The sequence below is a fragment of the Pectinophora gossypiella genome, chromosome 21 (assembly GCF_024362695.1).
Source record: "Pectinophora gossypiella chromosome 21, ilPecGoss1.1, whole genome shotgun sequence".
Taxonomy (NCBI): domain Eukaryota; kingdom Metazoa; phylum Arthropoda; class Insecta; order Lepidoptera; family Gelechiidae; genus Pectinophora; species Pectinophora gossypiella.
The window spans coordinates 4,002,733-4,023,473 of NC_065424.1; the positions used below are offsets into that span (position 1 = coordinate 4,002,733).

At 36.9% G+C, this 20,741-nt stretch overlaps 1 protein-coding gene across 5 annotated transcripts in view; it reads left to right on the forward strand.

Moving 5' to 3' along the window:
* Positions 1 to 20,741, forward strand: part of LOC126376465 (focal adhesion kinase 1) — a 167,437-nt gene that overhangs the window by 9,677 nt on the left and 137,019 nt on the right. For 3 of the 5 annotated variants that reach the window (XM_050023844.1, XM_050023847.1, XM_050023843.1), the window contains exon 2: positions 2,949 to 2,982. Coding sequence is in view for 2 of the 5 variants with exons in the window: in XM_050023843.1 (XP_049879800.1) it covers positions 2,949 to 2,982 (34 nt within the window). In the remaining 3 variants the exon portion in view is untranslated. Of the gene's footprint in view, positions 1 to 2,948; positions 2,983 to 4,588; positions 4,705 to 10,528; positions 10,740 to 20,741 lie in introns of those variants that run through there. The other 2 variants (XM_050023841.1, XM_050023842.1) reach the window with 2 other exon arrangements.

The following is a 20,741-nucleotide window of genomic DNA, read 5'->3' on the forward strand; positions in this document are numbered from 1 at the left end:
ATGGTTCAGACCATGATTCTGAGTTGATATCAAGTGGAATTTCGTGTCAAAAAATTCATGAAAATTTTTCTTTTCTTTTTAATTATTTTCCAATCCATACTTTTGCGACGGAACTTGATATCAACTCAGAATCATGGCCTGAACCACCCCTCAAAGTTTTCGTTACGATGTCACTAACATAATATATATACACAGTATATATAAGCTACCTACATTGCATCTCTTTATTTTGATAAGAATAATAATGGGTGTAAGATGTAATTGTGCCTGGGTATAATAAAAAGGATCATTTATACCCAAAAACAAAGATAAAAGATGCATAATGTCTGTTATCCATGAAATGAGAAGGTTAAACGTAGGAAAAACTGTACAGCGTCATCTACATTGTGTTTGAGGAACGTAGCCTGGAAAGTTCCTCATTGAGGTTTAGGTTCCTAGGTATGAAGTATCGTCACTTAGCACAACCATCCTAAGACACATCAGCCATAACGTTTATGTTCTAAATCCAAAAAATATAACAGCGTTCAGTAGGAGGCTGCATAAAATGCATGAGCAATATAATGTACCCACTTTAAGACTCTGTCGCACTAACATATTTGGCGTTTAGTGAGACTTACAGTTCAATTTGTCAAAAAAGTTAATGTGACATCGTACCACAGTGTATACATATTAATGCTCGTGACCGTACACCCATTCGCACAGAAATTAGCCGCGGCGCAGCCTCGTCGTATACCTACTATAAGTTTAATTATGAACGAGCATGTGAGACATACACACACAGACGAACAACCACAGAAACAGACATTCAATGTTATTATTTATTAGTTTTCAGACAGTAGTTAGTAGTTTTGTTGATAGTTTTTTAGACATTTTAAGTATCATCATCATCATCATCAGCCGTATGACGCCCACTGCTGGGCATAGGCCTCCCCCAAGGATCTCCACGACGATCGGTCCTGCGCTGCCCGCATCCAGCGGCTTCCCGCGACCTTCACCAGATCGTCGGTCCACCTTGTAGCGGGCCTACCCACTGAGCGTCGTCCGACACGTGGTCGCCACTCCAGAACCTTTCCGCCCCATCGGCCATCGGTTCTCCTCGCTATGTGTCCTGCCCACTGCCACTTCAGCTTTGCAATTCTCCGAGCTATGTCGGTGGCTTTAGTTCTCCTGCGGATCTCCTCATTTCTGATTCGATCCAGCAGGGAAATACCGAGCATAGCTCTCTCCATTGCCCGCTGAGCGACACCGAGCCTCCTCACGAGACCCATAGTAAGCGGCCACGTCTCACTGCCGTAGGTCATCACTGGCAACACGCACTGGTCAAAGACTTTCGTCTTGAGACACTGAGGTATTCTGGACGAGAAGATATTCCGCAGCTTCCCGAACGCTGCCCATCCGAGTTGGATCCGACGAGAGATCTCTTTCTCGAAGTTGGACTTACCTAACTGGATTATTTGTCCTAGGTAAATGTACTGGTCTACAACTTCGAGTGTAACGTTCCCAACCTGAACTGGAGTGGGTGCGACATGGTCGTTGGACATAATTTTTGTCTTTGCCATGTTCATGCTAAGACCCACTCGTTGGGATGCGTTACTGAGATGCTCGAGCATGGTGTTCAGGTCTTCCAGGGTCTCAGCCATTAGGACTATATCATCGGCAAATCGAAGGTGCGTCAGGTACTCGCCATTGATGTTGATGCCAAATCCTTTCCAGTCCAGAAGCTTAAAAATATCCTCCAATGCAGCAGTGAACAGTTTCGGAGAGATGACATCTCCCTGTCTCACTCCTCGCTGCAGTTGGATCGGATTAGAGCTCTGGTTCTGTACTCGAACTGACATAGTGGCATTTTGGTAGAGGTCCCTTAGCACTTCGATGTACCTATGGTCCACTTGGCACCTCTGAAGAGACTGCAACACAGCCCAGGTCTCGATCGAATCAAAGGCTTTCTCATAGTCCACAAACGCCAAGCAAAGTGGCAGATTATACTCTTCGGTCTTCTGTATAACCTGCCGCAGCGTATGGATGTGGTCTATGGTGCTAAAGCCTTTTCGGAAACCGGCTTGTTCGGGAGGCTGGAAGTCGTCAAACCTGCAAGCGAGACGATTCGTAATGACCCTCGAAAACAACTTGTAGACATGGCTCAGAAGCGAGATAGGTCTGTAGTTCTTCAGTAGGGCTTTATCACCTTTCTTGAAGAACAAGATCACCTCGCTTCCGCTCCATGCCCTCGGCGTTTTGCCCTGAAATATGACGGAATTGAAGAGCCTTTGGAGGACTTTAAGTATTGGCGTTCCGCCCGCTCTCAATAGTTCTGCTGTGATTCCGTCATCTCCTGCCGCTTTGTTGTTTTTGAGTTGTTTGAGGGCCATCCTAATCTCGTACAGGCTGACGTCCGGGATATCTTCAGTGTAGTGTCGGGTAAGCTTGGCTCGAGGGTCTCGAGCCATGCTTTCGCCTGATGTTTTCGTGGAGTTTTAAGTATATTAGTTTTTTATTAAATTCGTCGTGTCTTATTAGGTATCCAATCATCTTGCTTCTTCTGTCCTCAATAATTCTCAGTATTTGTCTTTTATTTATTAAAAACATCATAGAAGGAAAGCTAGAAGGAAAGAGAGGAAGGGGAAGACCAAGAAGAGCTTACATGGAACAGATTTTCAAGGTTAACGTCGTGTCTTATAGGGATGTCAAGGAATTGGCCTTTGATAGACTGGAATGGAAAATGCTACACCGACAAGAGCGTGGCTCTTAAATTGATGATGATGAGTTTTTTATTACATTTTTAGTAGCCAACTACTTCGTGTAAGTCTTAAGTAACAACTAGGGTAAGAACAAGACCCCTCCAATTCCAACTCAGGCAATAACCTTGCTTCATAGCGTTGCGTCAAATCTTTATGCTGTTAAAAATATGAAATAAACACTTTTTTAAATTTACTTTTTTGTTCTTTCAGGTGACGATTTTGGTCCGTCAGATCGCTCCAGTTGGTAAGTGATAGTTTATAACACACTTGTTTTTTTCCCCACGAACACCTTACATAACCAGCTTCCTTTCTGTTACAGTCCAAAAAGTTCCCGATTCCTGGCCCCAATTCCTTCCTGAAAATATCTTTAAAATCGCAAGATTTTTTTTTATCGTGTGGGTTGTGAGGTGAATTACCAACCTCATCAACCCTGGTGTCTGGGTTATTATTGAGCCTATACATCAGTATGTATGAACCAACGTCTTAACGTGCCTTCCGAAGCACGAATCATCTTACTTTTGGACAATCAGGTGATCAGCCTGTAATTTCCCAACCAAACCAGGGATGACGAAGTGATTTTTGCGATATGTCGTCACCGGGATTCGAACCCGGGACCTCCGGATCGTGAGCCCAACGCTCAATCACTGCGCCACGGAGGCCGTTATCGCAAGATGAACTAAGTTAACTACCCACACCTCACCGAGCTTTCTGTTAGACCAACGTGATAGGTGATGAGGCGAAATACTAAATATACACAATTGAAATTATTACATTTTAAAAATCATAAGCATTCTTAGAGAAAATAAATAACTTATTTTCCTTATTACTATTGAATTTCCTGTGTGATTTTAATAAAATACTAGTGCATAATATATTGTCGTCTGACATAAACGTATTTAGGTATATAAGGCCAATGTTATTAGTTATAATTGGCAATTAGCATAATATTGAAATCTATTTTCGATGTGCAGTGATTTCAGTAATGGCCATGTCTGTCAAAGGCAAATATTGTTCGGTTGTTAAGCGTTTACTCCAATTTATAAAATAATGTTTAATCGTTTTAATGCATAAATTCGGTTGATTTTTTTTGTTTACTATGCATATTGGGATTGTGCAGTTGTGCATTTTAAAATATTGAAGTGATTAAAATAATCAAGGTGTGACCATGAAAGAAAATTCCATATTTTTTCCTAGCTGTTTAAACTTATAAAATATTTTTTTCTGAAAAGTTTAAGTATCGAAATAAGGTACAGGGGCTTTAGCTAAGTTGCAAAAGATTATGACAATCGATAGTGACAGTACAGTGATTAAAAAGTGTATGAGATTGACATAGCTGACATGTACGGTCACGAGTATTAATATGTATACACTTTGTAACCATGTCATATTAACTTTTATGAAAAAAATAACCGTAAGTCTCATTAAATGTCAAATATGAAAATGCGACAGGGTTCTAAAGTGGGTACATGTTATTTGATGTTATTGCTCATGACTCATGACTGTATGTAGTGTATACTAGTTTCTTTTTTACTTTTGATGGGTTTGCTCTTGGCCCCAGACTTGCCCGAAGGCATTGACGAGGCCTAAGAAGGTGCCTGTTCACTCTCGCCTGAAAGCTTACTATGGGATTCTACTATGGGATGTGTCCTACTATGGGATTGTTTTGTCACTATATGTCAATTCCGTAGATTTTTATCACTGTCACTGTTCTTTGACATATATTGTAATTGTTAGCAAGCTAAGGCCCCAGTATTTGAAATATTCGGTATGGTTAAAAAAAAATACCTATGATAACTTTATCTCGAGATCCCAAGACGAGTGAAGACAGTAAAGTGCCACTTGATGTTGTGTCGTGTTGGAGTGACATGTGGTGCTGTTTGGGTGACCTGGCCCGTCTGTCGCGGTCCCGGCTGGGTGTAGGGCTCCCTGACGGCAGTACTTCTGTGTTCTTTTTGAGCAAAGTAGGGTAAGTAATAGGTAACTTACCTATTATTAAACAATGTTTAGTTCAGTACAATTAGTGACTATATTTGAATATAGACTTAGACAATGTTTTATAATAGCATCAATGCGAGGTACGAGTTAGATCTGTCAAAGTACAGAAGCCAGTGTTGTGACGTTCGTTAGCATAGTGATGTATCAGTCGAGATTAGGCCAATCGATTCTGTTCTATGTTAATACTTTTAGACACAACATACACATTACAGGCGATCTCCCGATCTCAAGTGTCATACTATAGTCCTTATTACACTATCCAATCCATCGGACCCGACGTGATAAGCACGCGGTTTCGAGCAGTGCAATAGCTCATCGGTAGGTGGGGCCATGTGACTTGCGGCCACGCATCCTTGACGCATCGGGCCCGATAGATTTGGTAGTGTAATAAGCCCTTATTATGAATGAAAGGTCAATGGTCGATGCTCAGTGTTCGTGAAAGTGTTAAGACATTACTTAATGAAAAAAAAAACTATATTTTATAATTAAACAATTTCCAGACATCAAAAGACAAGAAGAAATTCGTCACCCCGATTCCGAGATAAAACACTTATTTTCGACATGACGAGCATTTTCTCTGAAACCGTTTTTAAATGATCAAATCTCTTTTTAAAGTGCAATTTGGAACGATGACGGTTGTTATTTGCTACCGTTATACCTATCTGTAGCTAAAATGTCTTGTTATTGGCTTTATAACCAAGTAATAATGATGTTATTTCAATACTTTCAATGATTATAACGGCTTGTTTGCTACCACAAAAAAGTTCGTTATTTTTAAGAATGACCCGGCTATCATTGAAACACGGTCAAAAATAACCCACTGCCGTTGAAAAATGACAAAAAAGTATACTTGCGTATGACAACAGGACAGAAAGATACAGGTACAGCTTAGTGCGAAAGAGACATGCAAAGAAAATGTAGACATAAGACTCTTTATTTGCATTTGAAAAGGGTACATTCATATATGGATGTACATAAGAATTCATCCTTTGTAGCTATCGACTACAGCATGCAAATATTGTTACTAGGTATACATTAATTTCGGTAATTGCATCATTAAGTCATTCATTACAAACATTTTATTTTCAAAGTCAATATGTATTACCTATTACTCTGACAGCGGTCCTACGCACCATGTTATAACGCAAAGGGTAGGTATACATACTAGTCTATTCTACATGAATTTACTCGCAGAAGAAAGAACCATTTGCTAAATCACACCTTCGTCGAAGTATCGGGTCACGATATTCAAATGTAACAGCTGAATTCTATCGATAAATTGGACTCCTTTAAAGGCTCGCGGGCATTTTGCAGGAGCTCGTAATAATCATCTACTTTGAGTCATCGACTGCAGCGCTCATACAAAATTACTGGTAGCTCTATAATTATAAGACATTATTCCACTCAGTTTTATAGACGTCTGTGGGGCGAGTATGTTTAGAAAACTAGTCCACTTGATTTCTAGGCCAATGTTTCTGGTTCCAGCGGCAACTCCAGACTTAGAAGCTCGAGAAAATGTCCACAAATCTATTTTGGAATTGCCGTGAGCCTATTTGAGAATAGCGGAGAAATTAACCTGTGTAACATTTGATTTAAAGAGAAAGTGAATGGTCTAATTTGATCAGCTAAGATTGCACACTTGTACACCGCAAATTGCAAGAAATGACTGACATAGGTAACGAAAGTATTTTATTGAATCTTTATAATTGGTATGAAAGGTTGCTTGTTAACACCAAACGTTAAAGAAACGAGATCTAAAAGTAATTCCACTAAATAAAAGTAAACAAGCATATTCATGCCAAAATAAGTTTTCCCACAGTTAATATAATGTATTCATTCAACAATAGTCGTGTCAATAGAGTAATTAAAGCTAGATAACCTGAGATTACACCGGATTATCTAAACAAAGACATAATTAAAGTAGCTGTACATTTAATTATAGTTTACCGTTGGCTTGACAATAGGTCTGTTTGGTAGCACTCACACTTTTTTAAATAGGTTCACTTCTAATAAGTATGAATGACAATGTGAACCGTAAGATCGGGTTCAATATAGATGAGATAAATGTAAAAATGTTGATGACGCAACGTCTAAAAAATTTAAAAGGTTATTTATAAATAGTAAATTAACAACACCTTTTCACTACCATAAACGGTTCAAGTATGTTGATTGTCCAAATATTTGTAAGGACCCGTCGAGATAGGGAGGCGCTAGTTATTATCTAACCACTTATCATAATAAACTAATCGGGAACAGCTGACGACCGTTATCGTTAATTTAATAACAGGCTTAGCTGAAGCAAGTTTAAAACAGCTGCGTAATAAGTAACGTTGTCCAATAGAATTTATATGAAAAGCAAAGGTAACACGGTAGTTCAAGTAAAATTTCCCACGAAATGCGTGGACCGGAACGCGAGTCGCCATTCTTCGGAAATTAGAGCTGTGCTCGCAAATAGATGATTTTGCTGGTTGTAATGAGTGGGAACACCTAGTTACATTCAATTGGATACAATTAAAACGTGCTTTGTTCTCTCTCTCATTTAATTTTGGCGCAAACAAATCATAAACAAGGCTTTTTTTATTTTCAATCCACGCCAACGAACCGTATGGTCCCTTGAGATATAAGACTAAATTTGTTACCGGTGGAGCGCAGGCAAAATTCAATTTTAGTACATTCTCGCCAAATATACGTTTCACTCGAAATATTTATGTTTTAAAGTAAAGTTTTTTGAGTTTTATAATGCCGCGGTACAGTACCCAGCATTTTTAAAATTGCAAGTTTGTATGCTTACTGAATATCTGTCGGACGAAAAGCATAGATGTTATCCACAAGAGATTTCTGTCCCATAAACGTACTTGGATTACGTACTAAGCTTCCCGACTTTACTCTTTGTATAAAATAAAACCCTTGATGACAGCAGAGTTGCGGGCCTTTTGTGCGAGAGTCCGGATGACGTCGTTTTAAATTCTGCCGTACAATTCGCAATTTCGGTTAACGTGTTCACAGAATTTAATTTGCCGCAAAATGGTTGCATTTTTTGTGTGGTCTTTTACAACGAGATAACTTACGTGTATTGTCGCTTGCTATTAAATCTTCTCGTATCTCTCTGTAAGTATTAAATGTCTGTTTGCAAACTTTTTTTAATATTTCATCGCTTTTCTTACAATCCGCATAGTCGATCAAAGGGTTTCTTGCTTAATTGGGCGTTGAGTGTTGAGTTTCAGTCCTCAAATCCAATAGTTGGAAAGTAGAATATGAAAAACAGTGGGCTTCTTCTACTGTCGTGTGGGTTGTGAGGTGGATTACCAACGGGTTAACAGAGGGCCGAAGTATTATAAAGGCGACTTTGAATCAATTTATCTAAAAAGCAATATTGCTATTTGACATTTGTTGACATTGCGCACTTATTTTAATATGCACAAATGTGAAATGGATGACAATAATTTGTCCTTTTTAAACCCCAAAGCAGGATACTGTTTTAGGTATATAATCCATCACAGGCCCTTTGAATACGTAAATCTAGGGAGGCCTATTCATAAATTACTTAAGTAGTTACATCCTTTATTGATATAAAACACGCAAGAAGAACGTCCTTAATAGCTGCAGTTCACCGCTTTTCCTTAATTGAATTTTGCATCTAGGGCACGCTGTATTTATGTTGGCATGCCTAAGTCTACGGCTTACTCCTTCTGTAGACAAGGACTGTAAATAACTTACAACACTCAGTAAATTATATCCACGTGAATGAAATTAATCCTGAGATGTCTCTGGGCTACAGTTAAATGGGAAGGTTACAGTTAAAGTTAAAAGGGAGAACGTTATTCTTGGCTTGATATTTTCATGTCAGGAATCTTCACTCTAAAATAAAAAAAGCACATTATTTTTATTACGGCATAATAGGTCAAGTTTGAGTTGTGGAGAGTCTGAAGACGGAAAAATCAGAGAGAAAAATCATTAAAAATAGCTGACTACATCCACCAGGATCTTGGAAATAGCTTCCTGCAAAACATCATGGATAAAGCGACGGCATTTATAAATGGAAACACAAAACAGTTTAGCAAAGTAGACACATCAATCTTGCCAATTTCACAATGCACACCGGAATGCAAGTCGTAACACAAATAGCAAGGGCTGTCAGTAACTCAAGCGCAGCGCGTCTCACATTGCTGAAACAGGAGGCGGTTCCGACTGGACGCGGCCGAGGAACGCGACGCGAATAGAATACTCCTGCGCACTTATTTCGCAAATTCTTTAAAATAAAAGTATTATCGCCTTGGCATTTGCCTTAATTTAAATTTCTTCTAAAGAAGGCGCAACTGAGGAAGACGGAGGCCATTAACTCCAGACGAATACCCTTTGCTAGTATATATTAGACGTGGAAAAACACCAATCTGTGTGAAATAAGACGTCTGGGGAGTTTATAATGTATTCGAGTCTCATCTTACGGGCAATAAACTTGGAAATGTGGAAGAACGACAAATTTTTGACGGGATTACGAATATAATTTTTGGGATAACTGGTGAAGTAAATTGCTTTTCACAATTTCTTTTAGTTCTCGACTTATAAAGTCAAACAATTGTTTTCGAAGTCAATTAGCAGACAATAATCTTTTAAACAGAAATCCTCCCTATTCATTACACAGTAATTTTCAAAGCAAACTGCACGAAAAGCTTATAATTCTTGTCTACAGAAATATGATCTAAACTCAGGAACATTTAAGAGGTCTTTACTTGCTGCAAATTACGCACAAAAATAACCTCTTGAATGAGTATCCAAAGACTAATATGCGTTACAAGAAACTTTCTGACTGACATGATTGAGCACGCAATTCCTTCCAAACCATATTTGGGCGCGGATTTATCAAGAGACACTTACTTGTGAGTCATTAATCATTTACAACTGACCAATTTGTATGTTTTTATAACAAGTCGAGCATTTGTCAAGCTGTTCTCGACTACTTATCGCTATTTGCTGGGTTTTTTTAAAGAGCGATATGTATCTACCTAATAATTACATATACTGTACCGTAGCTAACAGGATTGTTTTTTCTTTAGTTTGTGTCCAGGATGTCATTTGCTCGGTCTGTTCTGGAAGTATCCAGATGACTGTTTACGAATACGGCCACTGTTTGTGAAAATGTCCTGTATGCGACATTGACAGTTTTGCGCGAAACAGGTTTAGAAATGTGGGCTTGCAGCGCGTGTGGGCAAATCTGGTCCGCCCTTTATGCGGCCTGTATCTTGCTGGTTTCTGCAGATGTCCACAAACTCGTTTTAGGACATGCCCTTGGCTATTTGCATGTTAATATAGAAAGTGGAGCGTACACACGGCAATTTTGTTTCTTGTTTATCTCAACGACATTGTCTGCGGCGAAAAGACGCAGCCTTATTAGATTTCATTACTCTTTACGATTCAGCTTTCATTAAAAGGAGAAATTATGTATGACGCGACGTCTCAAAGTTTACTTGCCGTTTATGACCCGAGAATCTTCATTTCCAACGGTAATGAAGCTCGTTAATGGAATTCGAGAGTTCGACGACGATAAATAAGGCGATTTGTTTATAAAATTAAAATAATATTTCGTAATCAATTCGCGAAAACTAAAATTTTGGTATGGACGCGAGCTGCGGCGGTTTTGTTCCGTGGGCATCGATTAGTGGTGGTTTTACAGGAATTTGTGTTGTGTTTGTTGAAGTTTAGGATGTAAGTGGTGTTCCTAGGGGTTGTGAGATAGGACGTAAGGGTTCTGCGGCGGCGGCGACACGCGGGCAGCCGCGTCCGCAGTGCCGCGCCGGCTGCCGGCTGCACCGCACGCGTCCTACGACCCGGAATGTTCGCCAGTGCTCGCTCTCGTTCGCTAACCACTAGCTCGTTGCGGTAGGTTTCGCACGAATAGGGCATGTGTGCGAACTCTTTTTATACCGAAAATAATCATAGTGTCAGTGCTGATTTTTGTACGTATGAAATTGTATGTGTAGTGAGAATGTAACAGTTAATTCTTAAATGGTTTGTATTTGAAAGTTTGTGTATTATCTCCTGCGTTTGTTTCCACGACAGCGGTTTTGGTGCTGTTTGTTTATATTGATGTTTTTTTTGTAACAAACGGTGGGGTCTAATGAGCCTTTGAGAATACGCTCGGTAATGATGCTGCCAATTTTGGGAAGTGTATACGCCTTATTTGTTGCCGGTCGAATTCTCAACATCTTGTTAGCATAAAATTTTATGAAGGCAACATGAACGAGTTTAATTGCTAATGCAAGCAAATTACAGTAATGAAAAGTATCTTGCTTACTTGCCGCTTGCTAATCAAAAGAAAGTGCTGTTTTCTAACTTTTGAAATTACGTACTAGTTAGGTATATAATTTACCTACTATAAGTATTAAAATAATAACTAATAAACCTTACCTACACGTACGTGTACGTAATTTTAAATGTAGATAAAAAACAAAACTGAAATATTTTATGAAGCTGTAGGTATTGAATGCTACAGATAGTGACTTCCAAAAAAAAGAATACGTGTATCCGAACGTAAAAAGACTATGAAATAATTTATTGGGACGTAAATTCTGTAATATTCGATGATACGTACACAGAGTCACAAGAGATCGATGTCAAACTAATTGGTTCGTATTGGAGTGATATCCCGGGTATTATAATTGCTTATTTGAGCGATAAAATGTTTGCGATTGCGATGCCTCGTTTGAATGGACTGGAATCGGTGTCAAGATTGTCAAATCGATTTAATTTATAATCGAATTGCCCTAAACTTCGAGTTCCTCGTGATGAGTTATGTAATACTACTACTTGCTTAATTAAGTAGGTACTTTAGCTAAAAAGTACAATCCAGTTTTTCCGTTTATTAAACGACTCATTGACTCTTTTAATTATGTTTTTTATCTGTGGTCTTGTTTTCATGCCATTTTTTTTAATTATTTATTTTAGGTTTTCGGGTCACTTTTAAATTAAGTACATTATAAACGCTTTTAAAGATGTACGTTTCATTAGCAGTCAGTATACAAAGAAAGATACCCAGTTGACTAAGACGCTCTGTTGTTAGCAAAGCAAGTTTCATTTCCGCTGCTAAATGGAATCTATGTCAAGTTGTGTCTTTTCAGACTTGTAGGAGCTAGTGCTAAGTACTATCCATGTCAAATCCAGGTCAATTTAGTTGGATTTTTAATCTGTTGCTGATTTATAAAAACATCGACAATTCGATTCGAATAGTCTGTTGAGAACTTAGTCAAATGAGATACTCATTATGATTTAATTCTTTTTAAATAAGTCAAAAACGTTTGATTGACTTTTAAACATCCAAAAGTAATTGCAGCTTATTGTTAAACATAAATTAGCGTTTTTTAATTTAAGTTTTAACCAGCTAAATAAAACAAACTTAATAATACTTATTATCAATTCTACACAGGGTCCTCAAATAACCTGCATTAAATCCAAGTTTTTATTTATTTGTGGTATTCTTTTCAACAAAATATTGCATTTTTGTGATTAAATAACATTATAAACAAAAGGCCTTTGTTTTAAGAACAGAAGACATAATAACCCCTGGCTAATTATACAAAGATTAATTTAAGTTTAAAAAACTGATGCAATAGACTAATGTTATGAAAATATGCGTCCGTTACACACTACATCAACTTAGTGGAGTACGCGAGAACAGTTATATCGCCAATTGTTCTATATTTAGACGACCTAGTGCGGGTTGATAGTGTTGAAGGAAAAAATGAGTAATAGTGCCATCAATTTACAGTCGATATGTTATAGTTAGTACTCTTGCATATATTTTTTATTGAATGATGCGTCTTATGATTTTTTTTTAATAAGTAGCGTCTACATTTTTTCATCCCAACACTACTCAGATGGAATGAGTCATTCCATTTAGAAGTAAATTGAGTGAATTGAAAGTAAATATTAGCTCTATCGTTTTCGATTCGGAAATACGTATAGCACGCGTTTATGTATTGTCGATTTGTCGGTCGCATACATTTTGGCGCGCTCTATTACCTACTTCTTAAATTGTGTCAAAAGCATTCACGCAGATTAAAAACTGTATGATTATAAAGCTCGTAAAACATTTGAAGGTGTTTATGAAGTCTACTAATAACATTAAGGTCACTGCGGGCGTTGATCTAGACATCAGGTCAGAATCAGAACATTCGCAAAAATAAAGCATTATTTTAGTAGTGTTATAAAAAATATGATCTAAATTGACTGGTGACGGAAATAATTTTGTATCAAGCGCAAGAGGTCATCGCCCCCGTTGCGGGGGTCGTCGTAAACTGCAGATGTATCAAGCATACAATGTACGATATTAAACTTAGAAGTTTTACCGTGTGTCTGCCTGAAACAAGTACTTGTTTATTTTCTAAACTACAGACTTGGCTGTATGGGCTAAGCTATGATACATTACTTCTTTTTTTTAATATTACTTGTAGGGTTTTTGGCCTGGTTACAGAGACCTTTAGGGCAAATTGTTACTTTTTTCTATAAGTGAGTGGACATTTCGGTTTGTTTTCGTATTTATACTTTATTTGGCTTTATTTTCTTCAAAGTTTGGAGATATCTCTCGTAGTCACGTAGTTTGAAAAATCCTACTACTGGTAGGATTACGCTACTACGCGTATTATCTATTTCAGTAGCTTACTGAAGGTTTTATATACATTATTATGCAACTATTGTTTACTAACAATTATAATTATACTAAAAAAGGTACCACTCATATACGTAAATATAACACAATTATTAAATATGTATATAATGAATTCATTTTGAAACAATAAATCGGTAATAATGAGAATGATGTAATATAATGGCGGGCATTATGGTTTCTCAAAATGGGAGGGTGGCTAAAAGCACAGCCCTTCGCATTTATCGTGGGGTGGGTGAAAAACTATGATTCAAAATGTTCGAGCTTACAAAAACCTGTTCTGGAAATAACAAAATAGATATACATTATTTACCATCTACGCTATAAGTAGATGTTTTTTTTATTATTTCTAGTCTGATAAGGGCGAAAGCCTATGCTTTAATACCGATGACGGCTAGAAAGTTATTAGTAAGTAGGTAAGGTTTTTTAATTAATAGGTGACAATAAGACTAGGTAAATTGTTGATAGTAACTTGAGCATTTATCTCGTTAACGAGTAACTGAATAGTTTAAATTATCTACAGAAAACATCCACGTGTCATTTGCTCTATTATGTAGGCAGTAATGATTATGTTATGGCCAAGTGTATGGCCATAGTTGAAATAGAAATCAGACTAACTGTTTATCATCTGGGCTAGTGTGATTAGGTACAATTTCCACCAATTATGCCGAGCCTCGCCCGTCCAAACGTGTATTATTAGCTAATGTATAGTGATGAATCATTCATAGGGCACAGGCACGAAACTAGGTGGGTTTACAGCTTAAATTCCAGTTTCAGCCGGTTTTAGTTCATGCTCTATTTTGGCAATTAGGGAGTTGGCAATGGCCGATTTTGCTATGGGCGGGTAAATAGGCGTTTTTGTTTTAAACTTTTTCTTTTTATTTTCGTTCACAAATACTCAAACTCTTTCGAATAGGTAGCTTGTATAGGATAAAAAATGAGGGGTTAGTCAAGTAAAATACTTTTTCGAAACGTCAAACACTCTTGTACTCTTTGTGTTAGGGTTCGGGGTGACGTGCGCGGGAACGCACACGTTGTCAGGATGAACGATTGTTAGGGTTCGTAATGTTTATTTTATTAATTAATTATTATTAGATTACATAACTTACTAACACAGACGGAATAATGTCGTGAATCTGTGTCACGAGTTTATTATTTTTAATTTGAAACTGGCATATTATTTCTTTTATTTTTACTTTTGATTTATTTTTCGAACGGGAACGTTTTCCCGCCTTTTTGGCGGTGGTGGGAATTTTGTTCGGTTACGGTAATCTGCTTTGAAGAGTTAACATTGTTTACGAAAATATAACATTATTTAAGAGAATTGCTGAATTGTTTGATTACGACGAGCACCTCCCCACTAGACAGCAGTAGTATTATATTTATCACATATGTTTTGTAATTTTTAATTATAATTCAATAATAAGTAAGAACTTTTTTTAGGCTTATATCGTGGCTAACAGTAGTAGGGCCCAGTGCAGCCAGGATGTATAGAAGCTTAGTATGGGAAGTGTGGGCGAGAGGCGTGACCCGGGTCGGTACGAGCTCATTACTGGTTCCAATCCTTTAACTCCTACGAGAATTATCCAACAGATGATAAGATGTCCTTTGAGAAATGGTATACGGTACCTATACAAAGCTCTGAGCAGGAACTCTTGATTTGATTTGGGCGGTAATTTGTAAACAAAGTTCTCCATTCCAGATTATATTCACTAAAACTCGGCTAACGAACTGTTTATTTTTGATTCTTTATTAGAATTTACTGGGGATCTAAAAAGGTCACATCAAAGTAATTAATTTAAAAAATAATAGGTATTGCAATTTGACATTTGCGCATATAAAAAAGTAACTGCGCAATGTCAACAAATGTCAAATACCAATATTGTTTTTTTAATTAAGTGAATTGATTCAAGTGGCCTTTTAAACCCCCCTGATAAACAAAATCCTCAAATTAAGTCTGTCAGAAGAAAGTCATCTCGAAAACCACTGAATAGATTCGTATGGGGTTTTTGCTGTTGTGGTCGGAATTTCTCAACGAGTAAGATAGTGTTAAAATTGTACCCAGGTGAAAGCGCGTAGTCACTAATTAAAAAAAACTACTTTAATAAAAAACGTGTTAAGTAGGTATATCTATTTAAGTATTTTAAGTTAAAACTGCCCTCGTAAATCGTAAACTTGTGAATTATGTCGTTCTACTTTACTGGGCCATTGTTTTTATGATCGGTTCCGGAGAAAGCAGTAATTGAATTCTCAAACAAAAAATATGGCGTCATTAAAATGACTTTTTAAAACTGACCTTCTTATGTCAAGTTTTTTTTTCATGAACTTGTTGCGTTTGTGGAGCACGTTTTAGCATAGTTGTTGCAGTTTTTTTTATATTATGTATTTAATTAGGCGGAATATCGCATTTTTCCAAAAATTATTTGTAGGTATTTAAGTCGGTATTTTTCAGGTATTTGAAAGGAGTTTCATGCTCTATATTATTACATCTAAAATATAAATTTTAATGTACGTTATAATTTACAAAATAACATAAAGTATAGATAGATAACTCATCTGTGAACTAACGAACTAGGCATATACTTACATAGAAAGTACCTTTTAAAGCTTTACGCACTTTATACGTAGTACCTGGTCTAAACTATTTTGATCGGGTCGATACGTAGTTATAGTAATTTATAAGGTAAAACTTTTACCTTGAAGTACCTACCTAAATGTTTACACCTTATTGTAATAACGTATGGACTCGATCAAAATAGTGTCCAATATATCTTCATCCCTAATTTAAGAACCGCGCATTCTCCATTCTTGTCTATCAAAAGCCAGTCAAAGGTTTACATGAAACAAATTAAAGAGAAGGCTAATGTTGTATCTTATTAGGAAGTGAAAGAATTGGTGCAATACCTATGACACTATTAAGCCACCAAAGGCTTAAGTCCTTAAGTAAATAGTATTCGGCACTGACTGCTTAATGTGGCCTCAGCATGGATCATGTTACTTTCAATGTCCTAACTAAACTAGGGATTACAAAGCGATTTTTTGTGATACTACCACTAGGATTCGAACTTGGGGTCTCCAGATTGTGAGCACAGCGCTCAACTAATGGACTACTGTAACAACCTCTTGCAGACGAGATGTCCAGACACAATAGATAAACAATTTTATTGGGTTTGGAAATAGATAATCCATAAAGTTGCAAGTTACTGAGACGTTACTGTGTTATATGCGTCATCGTTATGCTAAAATTAGATCTAGTTTAGTCAGTAGTGTACCTATGGTAGCGTTTTGATGTGCTATTTATTTAATTTGCATGTCGACTATGCCCTAAACCCGCGTGTCTGAATGCCATTGAAATTGAAATTCGTCCTTCGTTCCAACAAAACCTTTTTTTATTGCAAACCAAGTCCCGCAGACTACACGAATTTCAACACTATAATAAAGCACTAAAGTCTATGCTAGGAGACTTTGGTTTATGAATGTTTGTGAGGCAGACCGCGACATGACATTATTGGATTCGAGTCACAAAATGCAGTTATTTACGAGAAGTTGTATTGTTAAATTAAGCGTACCTATTTATGGCATAACATCGGCCACAGATGCCGCAGAATTTTGCAGTCTGACCAGACTACAGTACATGTTTTGTAGACTATCTTCTACAAACAATATAAAAAAATTCAAGATACTTTTTGTTTTTTTTTAAACTATTTTCAATTCTATACTTTTGCGATGGAAAATTCCAATTGATATTACCTCAGAATAATGAGCTGAATCACTCCCCTCAGTATTCGTTACGATGTCACTTACACCCCGTACAAGTACGTACATGTAGCCATACAAGTGCGTATGTGTGTTAGTGACATCGTAACAAATACTGAGGGGGATGATTCCAACCATGATTCTGAGTTGATATCAAGTAGAATTTTCCGTCGATCGAAGTATGAAACTGAAAATAATTATCACTTAATATCAAGTCCGAATCATGGTCTGAATCATCCTCAGTATTTGTTACGCTATTATTAACACCCACATGTACTTGTAGGGGGTGTAAGGGACAAGTGGATGGTCTGAATCATCCCTCAAAATTTTCGTTACGATGTCAGTAACACTCTGTATAAAGCTCACGACGATATTACTAATTGGTCTAGTCGGGGGTACATCCATAGCAAGATAAACTCAGTGCCCACGCTCCTCCGAGCTTTCTGCTAAAACAACGATGTTATAATTACCATCAGACTAGTTTATCTACTTACCTAAATATAAGTAATAATTTTCGGATCAAGGGGAAAAAGATGGCGCCTATTTTCCGTTGGACCAATCTGAAAAAAACCATCCTGACAAAACTGAAAAAAAAAAAGATTGTAGGCATTTCCGAATATAACTAGAGATATTTGTTTCATTTCAGTCTTTTTATTTTATTGTGGTCTCTTTTCGCTCACCAATGATTGAAACTTTTGCATTTCTTTAATTAGTTTTCTGATTAGTTTACCAGTAGATTTTCCTTCCTTCTATAAACCACAACTTTCTAATTTTTTGTACCACGTCAAAGGGCAACCGAGCGTTTACGAAGCACGGTTGCTATTTATAGGTAGTTCTGTCAAACTTTAATCTTTCCGTTCAGAAATTTGCATTTGAACTAACCAAGCCGTCACGCTTTCGCAGTTGAGCGTGACCACGGCCGTTCCCAATACCTATTGAATACCTTAACTTTACTACGCCAAGTCTATAGAATCTGTTATTCCGTCCATTCGAGCCTTTGCCAAACCAACTAGTTTAAAAACTGTTTAGCGATTTTCCATTTTAAGGCAATCAGTAAACCATGGTTGAAGAAAAATAACAGAAGAATAATTGTTGAATAGCCTTACTGAAAAAAATAATAGAAGAAATTGTAATTTGAGAGATGAGACTGTATAACTTAATACCTTTGCCTATCCTATGGATGAATTCTAACAACTACAACAAGTAAACCATGGAAGGAACTTTGCCATGGAAGAAATAAGGTAAAAACTACATGGAAATCAATTAAGTTACATAGAGCACTTAGTTAATTATTCACACACATTACACATTTAGTTAATTATTTTGATTTGATTTATGTATATTATATTGATTATTGTATCATTATTTATACATTGTTTATGTGACCTAACCTGTATTGGGCTGATTTACCCTTCGGTTTGGAAGGTCAGGCAGGCAGGCAGTCGCTTCTATAAAAAAAACTAGACCTATCAAATCTTCGGTTTAGGTAAGCGTATCCTGTGAATAACGGTATACGCTAGGGAAATGATATTGTATCATTGTTTATCGCCTGGCTGTATAGCCTAAGTTCTTTGTCCTCAATATTGGTGGCGAATATCAGGCAAATAAAATGTCTGTCGTACGTGCCGACTGTCCAAAATAAAATTGTGGTATTTGCTTAAACGCGCTCAAAACTTTTGCCGTCACGAAACAGCTTATTGTAGTTTGTTATTTTGACAGGACACAAGTTTGAAGCAGGCTATTCCCTTATTTTTGATAAATAGAGGGCGATGCAACTTGCCTTTATAGTTTTTATAAGTGAACGCAGCGCAGCAGACAAATAAATTCTTAGTCTTGGAACAGCTGTTATTTTATCTTTTCAACGTTATGGATATGCAAAGGCTACGTAGAGACATACCGCCTTTCTGGAGATCATTTTCTTTTAATTTTACATTTATAAAGTAAGCTAATGTAAGTCCAGGTACTTATAGCTAATAAGAAACATTTTAAGAAATAAACTACTCATTTCAACTCCTACTCGTACGCTATCAAATTAAAGTTCGATACCTATTCTATTTTTTGTTTTTATTTACCTACTTATACGAAAACGTGAAATTAATTTCAAGAGTTTTTAGTTTTAATTTTTTTAGAACTTAAACTATTTTCGTTAACTTGCTTTTGAAATAGAAAGTTACCTTAAAACTACAAACACAGGTAATGTAATAAGTAGGTAACACTGGGCAGCAAACCGCACAAAACATATCTCAAAGTACACTAATAAGTCAAGCAGGTAAGTATTTAAGCTCGTTTCCTTTAAACAAGGCTCCACAGGAACTACCTTGTTCCAGTCTTTAACTATAATTTAATGAGCGTCGTGTCGCGGCCCTGCAATTTGTTAATTATTTTAAATGACAAACTCAGAGGAAGCTTGTGTTTGAAAAGCATTTATGTTCTTAGATTGCCTTTGTAAGGACTGTAAATTAAAAATCATGTCCTGTAGCAATAAAAACCCTAGAATGTCGGAACGTGGATCTATAAAAGCAATAAAAAATATTGCGTCTAGTATCTCGACGGCTCAGATGTTAAGAGGAGCGAAAAATATCTCTATTTCTTTTTTACTAACCTTTTTTAATTGCCTCTGTTAGTTAGGCAAAGATAAGTAACAAAATCCTAATCTTTTAAATGGCACGGAATCTCCCTGGTACGGATTGAGCACTATTATCCCTGTTTCGTGCGGCTGTGGACGAAGTGGAGATCGCCGCCGTAATGGTCGCCAAACACCGAAAAAGAATCTTATGAATTTAAAAAAAAAGTATTTTACTTGACTAGGTTGTCATTCATGCAGCCAAAGCATGCATATTGAAATCATAAGAACACGCGCGAAAAAAAATTAAGTCTATGATTAAAATTAATTTAAGTTTCCATAAATAACAAAAATATCTCATTTAAGTGGTCATTCATGACACCTATTAAAATTCGCTGGATTTGAGTTTTCATAAATAATAAAAGTATCTCGCTTGACTAGGTTGTCATTCACGTATCCTATTTAAATTGGCTGACTGCACCTTCAGTCCTTCAGTCCGCCACGCCGTCAACCAGAGGTCCGTGGTGCTCTATGCGCCGTCCCCTCGAATATTTCGCAAGCACCGAAGCAAAAGATGAAAAGCTTTGGAAAATCCACTACAGCGGAATAATACGCTTCAGAAAATCTCAACATTCTTACTTTTATAGACGCACCTTGGAATTTTAAGATAGCAATAATACATTTTTGAGATAGGTTAGGTTAGTATTCCCTAGTGCTGAAAGTGTGATAGAATCCTTTTCCATTTTATGCCAGCTGAAGAATACGCGGAAAATGTATTAAATGCAAATTACAATTTGTCTTAATGTTTACTGTCTATTTATTTGTACTCTCTCGTGTAAGTTGTTTTTATTCCGTGTTTTGTTTTTATCTGTCTGTGGTGTTCCTTATAATAGACGTTTCTTTCTATCTTTCAAATGTTATTAAGTATGTATAGATATGTATGTGTAGCATATGTTGTATGTATGAATTTTCGGAGGTATTTGACTTTACTTGTATTGGGCTGGTTTTCCCTTCGCGGGTTGGAAGGTCA